The 12397-nt window shown below is 46.4% G+C and overlaps 1 protein-coding gene across 6 annotated transcripts in view; it reads left to right on the top strand.

Annotated features, from left to right (window-relative positions):
- The window catches only part of GFRA1 (GDNF family receptor alpha 1), a 219338-nt gene that overhangs the window by 186619 nt on the left and 20322 nt on the right, over window positions 1-12397 (top strand). For all 6 annotated transcript variants that reach the window (XM_007964180.3, XM_007964182.3, XM_007964179.3 and 3 more), the window contains one exon: window positions 288-469. In XM_007964180.3, coding sequence (XP_007962371.1) covers window positions 288-469 — 182 coding nt within the window. The remainder of the gene's footprint in view (window positions 1-287; window positions 470-12397) is intronic.

Below are 12397 nucleotides of genomic sequence, written 5' to 3'. Positions count from 1 at the left end.
GGATCTTGCTCAGCACCTGGCACATAAATAGGAACATAATAAATATTTGTTGCATTCTGAGCATAGCTAAGTGTCCAGCTCAGGGTTTAATGACTGAATTGATTTTTGAACACCTGACCCCAAAGACTGGCTCTCAGTACGTATAAGGCAAATGGATGGATGCGTTTTGTTCAGAAAAGTCCAATGCTATAATCAGAATTTCTAGTGTGCCTCTCTGGCTGTGTATATCCTGTCTGTTACATTTGCTGCTTGACTTTGAAATTGGATTTCCTCCTGTTTTACTGCAGAAAATGCAATTCAAGCCTTTGGCAATGGCTCCGATGTGACTGTGTGGCAGCCAGCCCTCCCAGTACAGACCACCACTGCCACTACCACCACTGCCTTCCGGATCAAGAACAAGCCCCTGGGGCCAGCAGGGTCTGAGAATGAAATTCCCACTCACGTTTTGCCACCGTGTGCAAATTTACAGGTGAGAAATGCATCCCGATTCCTTGTTAGGGCTCCCTTCCTGGTGTGGGGGAAACACGGGCAGACTCATTTTCCGAAGTGTATGCAGAGATAGATGACAAATGGTGCTCAGGTTTGAGTCTTAAAACTGCATTTTCAACACAGCCAGTGAAGACTGTGATGTGTCTTAGAGTGGAGAGAAAGTCAGACTATGGAACTGACTCTGTCATTTACTGGGAGTGTGGCTTGTTTCTGGCTCTACTTTCTTTACCTATAAAACGAGCGCTCTGGGGAGATGCGTCTCTGAAGTTTTTGTGCGTGGGGCTGTCAAGTTGGCTTGGTTACATATTTATTCTGCTGATTCTGTGTTCTCTGCAAAGCAGCGGCATAATAAAATGAAAGGAGCTCTTGAGTTTGACATCACCACATGGCATGGAGTATTTAACTGTCTCTAAAGGTAAACCAGAGACAGTGTTGCTGGTTAACTCCCATGCAGAACGCTTGATGGGTTGGTTCTTCCGAAGCAAAAGCAAGTGCTCTTTGGCAGTAGGAGGAGCCGCGAGGAGGCACAAGCTGCCCTGCAAACTCCCGCATGTGGACACAGTCCAGTGAGAAGGGTCAAGAACATTCTTTGGGGTTAATCCAGGTCTGCGAGGGCAGAACCACAGCAAGATAGAAGTGGTGATTTCCTGTCTTCAGTCAAAAGCAGAGTCTTTATCCTGCCTTTTTATTGATTTTTCATAGTAATAAGTACTCAGCTATTTGGCAAGACATTTCTTATTTGTATGTTCACAGGGTACCCCCACATTCTTTACCCCTTTGAGTGTTATCCTCCTGACGACTGCAGGAGAGATGCTATCACTATAGTATTGTAGCTTCTTTGGTTTGAGGACACAGGGGATCAGAGAAGGATCACTCTTGCTCAAGTCTGCAGAGCTAATGCATCACAGAGCCAGCACTGGGAACCCAGGAGCTTCATTCTTTCCATGATTTTTCCTGTATTTTGAGGGCAATGGTGACCACATGGTGACTTCTGCCTCCCGCTATGCTAGAGAAGGGGATGTTTGGTGGCCTTTGCGCCAAGCACTGTGCTGTCGCCTCATGCTCATCACTGGAGCACATCGAGGCCCCCAGCCCCCATCAAGGGTCAGCCTCACTAGGATTCTCACAAGATGCCTTCTTTCACCAAATATCACGTTGACCTACAACCCACTTCATTCCCTAGAAAGTGTCGGAAGCTGGTTTTGATTTCCTTGGTATCTTAAGACCCCTCTTCATCTTGGATGTCCTCCATGCCATTCATCTGAGCTTGTGTGTCCTTTGTCCTCCTGGTTCTCCACCCCAGACACACAGTCTCAGAGACACTCCCACACACAAAACACTAAGGAGAGGCTGATAAGGAAATGGCACAGCCCAAGGTCAACCAGATGTGCTTCATACTTCTAAAGCATTTCCTGGGCATGTACTCTCTCCAAAGCACTGTGCAGAGAAAGCCAGAGCCAGGAGGAGCTCTGGGAAATACTATGGCATGGAATTGCTCCATCCTGCAGCGAGGCCCTGAGTTTCAGAGCAGGGAAGTGATGTGTTCAGAGTCCTCCAGCGAGTTGAAGGCAGGCCTAGGGCCAGGCAGGGAACAGGGTCTCTTCTCCATCTCCAGCGGGTGCTCTGTACCCTGCTTCCTCCTAGGTCAGCTTTCCAAGCTACTTGGGCCCATTCACATTCTGGTGTCAGTAAAGACAAGTGGCCAGGTGAGGGGCAGGGTCCTATTATCATAAGGTGATCATAGGAAGCCAGTGGTGATTTCTGGAAAGAAAAAGCAAGTTCTGGCTACCGCAAAACCAGCTTCTTTTCTGCACATGTCTCAGTGCACAGAGGGTGACTGCAGAGGCAGCGTTCAGTGTTCAGCCTGAACTTAATAAACACAGTGTTCAGTGTTTATTAAGTCCCTTCTCTGTTTTAGAAACTTTGTGGAGACAGGCATTCAAAAACAAAAGTTGCCTTGTCAGTAAACTTAGAATACCGGGTGAGATGCAACTTGTCCACATTTTTGGAAGTTAATAGGCAACATCTCAGAATAGTCATCATTGGAAACTCCATGAAATTGGAGTTTCCCACATGAGAGGAGAGGGGTCTGTCAGCCATAGGAGGTGTTCTCTTCCACACCGCCCACATCCTAGCTCCTAACTTGAGCTCCCTGTGGTACAGTGCAGTACGTGGCTTGGCCACATAGATAGCCAAGGTTTTGCCCCTAACACAGATCTGTCCAGACACCTTTCCCTGCAAGGAGGATCTGTACTGCCTCAGGGTTGTCCCAGCAACATCAGGGAACACAGGAGCTCTATTCCCCAGAAACCATGCCTTTCCTTTCCTGTTAGTGATAGGAACTCTGCTTTCTAAACAGAAGGACAAAAGTAAAATTAGGAGTTTGTGACTGCCTGGCCAACATGGTAAAATCCTGTCTCTACTAAAAATACAAAAATTAGCCGGGCATGGTGGTGCACGCCTGTAATCCCAGCTACTAGGGAGGCTGAGGCGAGAGAATCCCTTGAACCCTGGAGGCGGGAGGCAGAGGTTGCGGTGAACCGTGATCATGCCACTGCACTCTAGCCTGGGTGACAGAGCAAGACTCTGTCTCAAAACAAAAACAGAACAAAAGGTAAAGCATGACGTTTATCTCTGGGCTGCTGTTTAACTCCTTGGCAGAGGGGGACATGAAGACTTGGGGCTGTCGAGGAACAAAGGGTGGCTCTAACCACTTCCCTGTAATATGCACCATCTCCACATATCCTGGAGCTAAACAGCATTTCACTCCCAGGGAGCCCTTAGGGTTCCATGGAACCTCACTTTGACTCCTAAGATGATGACCTGCATGAGCCCCTTTTTGCACAAATGAGGCAGGGAATAAGGGATAAGGGCAGGGGAGGCAGCCAAGTCTGTTTCAGACCCTGCTCTTGTCCTCACCAGTATGGTAGCCTCTGAAAGCGTGCTAACCTCTCTAAGCCTCAGCTTCCTCATCTATAAAGCACATATATGGCTTAGCTGCTGGAGTTAGGATTCAGTGGAGCAGAGTGAATGTTCCATAATGGTGCTTTATGAATGTCACATGCAATTTGGTGTCTGATCCCAAGTCAGTGGCCACTTAGTCCCTTTATAACAGATGGAAGGTGGTGCTGTGCTTCCTTGGGGGCGGGTGTTGGGTGTGTGCTAGGGACATTGGTGGGAGGTTACACTAACAGGTGTGTAGTTTATTTTATTTTTCAAAACCTTCTGTGTGCTTTGCCCTCTGTACTCCTCACAGCAGCCCCGTGAGTCAGGTGTGGCAGACTCCTTGCCTTTTACAAATGGAGCAACTGAGGCGGGGAGAGGTTTGTGACGTATCCAGGATCACACAGTAATTCTCTAGCAGACCAAGATTTCTAACTTTGAGGCCAAAGCACTTTTGCCTTGCTCCATGACCCTTGGACAACTGGGATTCTTTCTCTGGATGAAGAACAGACAGCAGGGAAGAAGGAAAGAATAAGAAAGGAGAAGCTGGTTTTAAGAGAGCCACATGTCCTAGTTCCTCCTGAGGTTCATTAATGCAAATAAGGGGGACAGAGGCAAAGTTCTGACTTCAGACTGGGTTTCTTTCTTCATGCCTCAATTCCAGGAGACAGTATAGGGAAAGGACTGAAAGTTTGCCAGTAACATTTTTGCAGTTGCTGATTTTCTAGGGTGACCTCTATGAAGAATGGTTGAAAGGATCATCTGCGGCTAGAGGATCGGGGAAATGAGAGAGTGATGAGTGAAGGGCCTTCATCCCGAGAACATGGTCCCTCCAGTTGATTTAGGATTCTTGCCTGGGCGGAGGGCTCCCAGGAGACTCATTCTCCCCATCTGACCCTCCTCTGCCTGCATGGCCGTCTCCAGATGAATTACCATTTGCTGGAGAGGAGGGAGGGGGTCCTAGAAATATCTTAGAATGGCGTTTGTCCCAGCCACATGTGTCATTACTCAGAATAGAACTGACTTTAACCAGCTTGGGATCCACTGGTAACAGATTCAGAGAAAGTCAACTATCTTTGGCAGCTCTAAAGTTCACTTCCCTTGAGAAGCGCCCTCTTGTAATATTTTAAAATATACAATAATATGAGAAAACTCTTGGGGACTTGAGTTTCAGTCTTAACATTTGAGATAGATTTCCCCCTTGGAAGGGAAGAAACACGAATAAACATTTTCGAAAGTCTGCTCCGAAGTGTAATTATCAACAAACCAAACGCAGTTCTGTTTGGGGAACTAGGTGGCTTTGGATGTGGAGAATATAGGACGCATCCATGGTTCCTATGAAAGGCTCTGCTTTAAAAAAGGGAAGTTGATTGATTAGTATAAAATGTTACAGAAATGTCCAAGTGCTAACCCCCTGAGGTGATAAAATACCGGGTTTTGGGTAACCCGCCAAGCTCCCATGTCAGGATTAATTGGCAGTCATATTACTGACAAGCATAGCACAGGCTGTGCTATTGTTGGCCTGTTCCTTCGACTTGTACGAAATGGTCATATGGAAAACAAAGAAACATTAATAATCCTACCAATTACTTCATCTTCCGTGCACTGGAGTGGTCTGGTAGCTGGAAAAAGCTCAGGATATTTAAACCAAATGGACTGTGTATGTGTGTGTGACTTATTTAAAGTAAATATCTTTGGAGCATTAGAAAAATTCTCTATTTTGCATCACTGTACACTGCTTAACTCTGGTGGCTTACAGTGAAGACGTCTTAACGTGGTGTTGGTCAACCTCTGATTTCTGTGGTCAAATAGAGTAACAAGGATTGGGAGCCACAGCCTTGGGACTCCGGCCCCCTGAGAAGGTTTCACTGCCTCTATCCCCCTTCAGCCCCTTGCCCCTAGAAATGCTGTGACAGACCATAGGGCACACGCTCAGCCCCAGGGCGAGCAGGGTAGGTGAGGATAGCTGTGGGCAGTTGGCAGGGGCTCCAGTAAACAGCACTAACCACATTCAAAGTTAGATAATTTTTTTGTGAGTCACATAAAACACATCTGTGGGTGAGGCATGGAGGACCAGTGTGACAGAGCTCATCCTGGTGGGACTTTTAAAACAGTATTCTAGAAAGAAACCACAAAGCAGCTCACCCAATCATGAAAGAGATGAAGGGTTCATGTGGATAATCTTCGAAAGCATGCTTCTTGTTAAAATCAACCATGCAGAGGGCAGCCGCCCTGCCCCCCCCCACCCCACCACTCCACCAGTAGCTGCCTGGTCTTCTCTGGCCGTCAGACCATGCTAGCCCTAAGGGGTTCAGAGTAGAGACACCGCGGGCCCCTCTTTGTGCAGGGTGAGGGCAGAGGCCTGGGGGTGGGCATCCGCCTGGCGCAGAGAACCTGCCACATTCATTGGCTTTCAGCCTAGGTCCACTCCTTCCCAGCCTCCCAGCAAAGCCTCAGTACATTTCCTTCTCTCCCCAGAGTCATGTCAAGCTTAGAAAACAGGTACTTGTAGGATGCAGCCTAATGTTTGCAGAGTGGCAGGAGGGATGGAGGGCAGACCTAATCTGTTTAACTCCAACATCTTCTGCATTCGAATATTGAAAATAATCTATATTTAGATGGTCCCTTCCACCCTCTCCCCACGGCCCCAGTACTTCCTCAGATCCAAAGTCCATTTGTTCCAGATGGGGCCAGACCAGACCAGAAATGATTTCAAAACTCTTCTTTGTGGGGGTCAACCCCCAAAGTCTAGATGCGGTGGGAAGGCGATTATCCAAGCCTACCAAATACCCAGGACTCCAATGGCTGTGACCAAGTGAAAATGTTAAGTGTTGAGTTTTAAAAGGAAAGCTGCCAATGGGCGTTGTGTAAATCATTTGTGCCAGCAGACTGACCCCATTATGTCAGCTAATCCTGGAAATACAGGAGGTAAATTTCAATCTTCTAGCATGGAGCACTTAATCAATATTCTAAATGTTTTTCTTGCAATTTATGCTAGCAGAGCAATGGGGTGCTTTGGCGGCCCGTTAATCTTCCACCAGAGAAGAGGCACTTGAGAGCCAGTCCAGGGTTCTGGTATTTTGCACAGGGTGATAGACCGGGAGGAGAGCAGGCCTGGGAAGATGGAAGCGAGGAAAGAGAGGTGCTTATTTCCACATCAAACTCCAGGAAGGGGGTTAACCCCCTCTCCTTACCCCTCCCCTCCAAGTAGGGTGAAGCCACCCTGAGAGCATTTCTTCTGCACTTTCCTTTTCACCCATGGTTGACAGTCTAAGGTTGGTTTTCCAGGAAAAGCTTGAGCTTTGGAGTTAGTTGGACTCTGAGTGAGAATCCTGGCTCACCTTCTGTGGCTCTATGACCATTGCTTGGTTTTTACCCTGAATCTCTGCTGTAAAACACCACTGAGCTCTTGGTTTGTTGTAAGGAATAAAGAACAGTGCAAGTATGCAAAGAGCCCAGGCACAAAAATGGACTGACCCTTGGCACTGGGGGAAGCGGCCTCCACTATTGGCATGGTTGGTGAGATGCATTAGAGATTTTGACACAGGATGCTGGGGCCAGAAAGAAAGAGCTGCTCTCAGGAGTAGGGGTGGGGGCGGGGCAAAGAGGAAGAAAGATGGAGCTCTTTAGATTATATTGTGCCTTCTTAATTAATAAGAAGGGTTTGAGGCCGGGTGCGGTGGCTCATGCCTGTAATCCCAGCACTTTGGGAAGCCAAGGCGGGTGGATCACCTGAGGCCAGGAGTTTGAGACCAGCCTGACCAACATGGAGAAACCCCATCTCTACTAAAAATACAAAATTAGCCAGTGTGGTGGCACATGCCTGTAATCCCAGCTACTCAGGAGGCTGAGCCAGGAGAATTGCTTGAACCCAGGAGGCGAAGTTTGCAGCTAGCCAAGATCGCACCATTGCACTCCAGCCTGGGCAGCAAGAGCAAAACTCCATCTCAAAAAAAAAAGGGGGTTTAAGCTGAATGATATCCTGCCAGTTCTAAGATGTGGTCTTGGTAGAAAGTCCCAGGGAGGAGGGGAAGGGGGAGAATGTTCTTTGGACACCAGACCAAGAAGGAAGGGAAACCAAAGGAAATAAAAAAAGGACTAGGTCTTGAGGGATTAGAACTGATCCAAATTCCATCTCTCCATGCGTCTCCTGGGAGCTTCATCTGACTAATCTGCTTCTTGGAGCTGTGACTTGGAGCTGCCACTCTGGTCAGATCTTGGTCCAACCTGGTGACCAGAGTGGAACTGGCTGCCAGGGTCCCTGCCACATCTTTTTAACCAGTGCCGACATTGGGAAGAGGTGATGTAGTTGTTAACAGGAAACATTCTTGGTTGCAGAAAAGACAGTATTTGAAAACTAGCCCTGCCTCTTAGCCTCAAAGCCCAGGACTTTGCAGTCTTTGCCATATCTGCACTCCACTGATCCTATTATTTGCTTCATCTTTATCTTTAAATTCAATTATGAGCTATACTTATTTATATGCACACTACTGCCTTTGAGACTCATCTGAAGCTGTTACTAACATATGTGAAAGCATGAGTTCAATGTGCTTTCTCTATATTAAAATCAATATATAAATATTAAAATTAAAACCATAAAAAAGTTTGCATGCTACCTAAAATGATGTCATGTACCACCCGCAGTCCCCAAGCCCCACTTTGGAAAACATTATAAACCACCTAATCCTATGACAGATCCCAGAACAATTCTCTTTGATAACTTAGGTCACCCCAGCTTTTTATGGTCAGGCATTAATAAAACAAATGCGTACACAGTGCCTCCCCTGAGTAATCCTCACAGTAACCTCAGAAGGTCAGTACTATTATCATTCCCATTTTTCAGACAAGAGACCCGAGGCACAGAGATACTTGATCAGAAGAGGAGCAAGAGCAAAGCAATGTTCCTCCCCCGTTATAAATGGCTACACTGTATTGCTGAAACCAGAGCACTTTAAACATTGTGTTTCTGGGTAACATTATGCATCGCTATAGATTAAATCAGTCCCTAAATTCTTGTTGAACATCTGGCAGACTGAAGTGTCAGATTGGTTCATAAATGAGCATAAAGAAAAGTAATGATGCCTATTCTGACACCAACTGGTAGACCGCAGTACAACTCAATTCCGAGCTAATCTCTCAGGGTGTTAGTGTCAGACTCCACAGGTTATGGGCATGGTCCCCAACAAGACGGCCCTTGCTTCAGATGCCAGCCACACTTTGGGGTTCCCAGGCCACCTGCACTTCTGACCAACTAGTTACAAATTCAGGGGTTCCCATGACCCCCTCAAGTTCATTTCACTAGAATGATTCACAGAAATCAGGAAAGTGCTACAAAACCGAGGATTACAGCTTTATGATCAGGGTACAGATCAGAACCAGCTAGATGAAGAGATGCCTAGGGCAAGGTCTTGGGCGGGGGGTTCTCCAATGGAGAACTTCTCTGCCTTCTCCCCATGGAATTAGGGCTTGTCACCCCCTTGCCACATTAATGTATTTGCTGCCCAGGAGCTCAGTTTCCAAAATTTTTGTTAGAGTTTTATTAAGTAGGCACTATTGATTGAATCATTGACCATATGACTGGCAGTCATCAGCCCTCCTCCCCAAACCATGGGGATCAGGAGGTCAGGCTGACCTACTGTGGCTCAAAGTCTCAACCTGTGACCCATGGTTGGTCTTTGTGGTAACCTGACCTAATCCTGAGTCATCCCATTACTTGGACACTCAGGTGTGATCCGGAGAACTCGTGAATAATAGGCACTCCTAGCACTCAAGAAATTCCAAGGATTTAGAAGTCATCTCTCAGGAACCAAGGACAAAAGCCAGTCAAATTCTTAATTATGCAACAACGCCTCATCAGAGTTGGTTGTTTTAAAATATAATTTTGATTCTAGAGATGCACTGTGAAACTTCCTCTTTTATTTTTTAAATGTTTTATTTCCATCAGTTTTTTGGGAACAGGTGGTATTTGGTTACATGAGTAAGTTCTTTCGTGGTGATTTGTGAGATTTTGGTGCACCCATCGCCCAAGCAGTATACACTGAACTCCATTTGTAGCACTGTGAAACTTCTCATAAGGAAGCTGGAGTTGAAATTTTGCACTCTACCACTTAGTAGCCATTAAACTTTGGGCAAATTTTTAACTTTTCTGCCTCAATTTCCTCATCTTTAACATGGAGATGACAGTAGAAGAGCTTCCTGGGGTGTTTGCTGATTAAATGTGTTTGTGAGTGTAAAGCATGCTCAGAATGGTGCCCAGCTCAAAAGTAGTACTATGTAAATTTTTATTAGTTGTAAGTTTCAAGGGGCTTTCGGCCCAGCAGTTGGATACGTCCCACCTTCAGTGTCAGAGAAGTGCTGAAGGATCAGGTTGGGTTATGGGACTCAGGAGGCATTGCTTTATGGGGCCTGTTTTCCAGGAGGCTTTCTGGTCTTTGTGACCTGTGGAGCGCCAGTGTGTGGAGTGGAACTTGTTATGGATAAGACAAAGGATGAGGTCTTGTTAGAGTGGGGGTTTTGAAATGGAGTTTGGAGATAGATGCTTCTCCATGGGAAGTCACTTGCTTTCCCTGGTATTCTCTGCTGAAGGTGGGCTGCACACCCCTGTGCCAACCCTGTTGATTTCAGGGAGGATTGTTTAGTAACCTCTTGGCTATGAGTTGAACAGTTCCTCCAGGCCAGGCTTCCTTGACATTGGCACTATTGACATTTTGGTCTCCATAATTGTTACAGGGGGCTGTCCTGTGCATTGCTGGGTATTTAACAGCATCCCTGGCCTCTACCTTCCAGATGCTAGTAGCACCTTTCCTCAACTATGACAGCCAAAAATGTCCTTCCAACATTGCCAAATGTCTCCAGGGGCAGAAGCGCACCTGCTTGACAATCACTGCCCAAAGCAAAGGGTGCCTCAGAGACCCCCTTTTCCTTTACACTAACAAAGAAAATGGGGGGCGTTTGAGAATCCTCATGTTTCTTCCTCCTTATGTGGCAAGGAGCATAGGAAGATATAAGTGTAAACTGGTGCATTGGACCAAATCTTTCCTAGTTAGTGTAGGCAGGGACAAGGAAGGGAAGCTGTGGTTACTACTTGTCTTTGTCCATCTGCATTGTCATAACAAAATACTGTAGACTGGGTGGCTTAAGACACAGAAATTTATTTCTTATAGCTCTGGAGGCTGGCAAGTTCAAGGTCAAGGTGTGGGCAGATTGCGTTCCCAGTGAGGGCTCTCTTCCAGGTTGCAGGTGGCCATCTTCCTGCTGTATCCTCACATGGAGGAGAGAAAGAGCTCTGGTGTCTCATCCTCACACCATCACCTTCTGGTGTTTTTATGTATCCAGCACGCTGGATGATGACCCTGCAGAGAACATCTCAAAGGAGACTTCTGCCCAATGACCCTAGTGGATGGAAGTGTTGTCCCAAACCATGGTCAGGCTTCTCACACATGGCTTTGAGGACAGAGGAGCTTTAAGAGGGATGGGATTGAATGGGATTAGAAAACTAGCACCAGACATGTCAACACTGAGCCCACAGCACAGGCATAGAATCTAAATGACTGTAGCAACATGGATACCATTGCCTGGGCCTTTTATCTGAGAGAATGGTCTTGGGGCTGCATGTTATTTGTGGTGTTTGGTTTATGGTGTTTGTGACGTTTTCATCGTCTCTGTGTGATACAGACTGTTTTCTAGCACCCGCTGTTGTTTTTGTCACATAGAAAAAATCCAAACCTTGGCTATACCCAGCGTTTTCTCTGCTTAATGGTCTCCTGCTCTGGCTGAGTTTATTTCCCCACTCTGGGAGGAATGAACTGTTGGGGGATCTTCCCTTAGCAGAAGTGTTAAGCTGCAGGGCCCCTCACCCAGGCTACTTCCTTCTGGGCCCTCCTGGAAGCTTCATCACAGAGCTCTGGACCAGGCTGCCAAGTGGTCCCAGGCCCTGTGTGGTGAACCTGCTGCTCCCAGCATGGACAGGCTACCAGTGACCTCCTTGGACTTCATCTTCTTGGCTCCAAGCGCCAGCAGAGGAGCTTAGAGGGAAGCTGAATCCCAGAATCCACCCACGTCAGCCTTGGGAGGAAAGAGACTGTGGTAAAAACACCGTTTGTAATAACTGCTTATAGAGCAGTTATTCAAAGCCCTTCAGCCAAGAAAGTGCTTGAATTCAGAGCTCAGAATTGGGTATTACCCTGTTAAGGCTGCCTTACAAGCCAGCATGCTCAACTACATTTTCAATTGTGTATTCAACTCGATTGGAAATGGACGCATGCAGGGTATAACTGGTACAAAAAAATAGGAATTTAATCTTGGGGGCCAGGCCTCATGATAGGTACGTATGTGTGGCACCCTACATCATAGGTATCATACATGTAAGTGGCAGCTACTTAGTAACTAAACATTTTGCATTTACAAAATCTCACTCGTGGGGAGACATTAAGGGAAAACAGTGCTGTTACTGCAAGGCTTTTCTTGATCCCCAGGTCCCTCCTAAGTGTCCCTTGTGCAGACTTTAAAACAGGAGGCTGACTCTCAGTCCTGTGGTTGCAGGAACTTGGCAAAAGGCAGCTCCCACGGAGGACAAGCTGTCCCTCCCAGCCTGTAGACATCAGGTGCTGGGCTGCCTTGCTGAAGCAGCTGTTATCAGATTGCCAGCTTCTGCAAACTTAATTCAAAAAATGATTTCTTTGTGATTGGCATGTTTGCATTGTAGCAAACTTTGGTTCAACATATTGTTAGAATACATAATACTGTAATTTAAGATTATTTTATCAGCAGTAAAGGGTTTTATAATTCATTTTAAAAGTTGTAATGGGCTTGAGCATCTTCAGTATAGTTTAATAATACAGGATTTTATAGCTGGCTGTAAAATTTCAGATTACGGTTTTAGCAATTGTGCAATTCTATTTTATCGTTTAATAATTGTTCAAATGAAGGAGAGTGTAAAGTTCCTAAAAACCAATTTAATGACTTA

Source organism: Chlorocebus sabaeus, chromosome 9 (genome assembly GCF_047675955.1).
Source record: "Chlorocebus sabaeus isolate Y175 chromosome 9, mChlSab1.0.hap1, whole genome shotgun sequence".
In the NCBI taxonomy this organism is placed as follows: Eukaryota; Metazoa; Chordata; class Mammalia; order Primates; family Cercopithecidae; genus Chlorocebus; species Chlorocebus sabaeus.
Note: the sequence above shows the minus strand (reverse complement) of the source record. Positions and strands in the feature narration are given on the sequence as shown.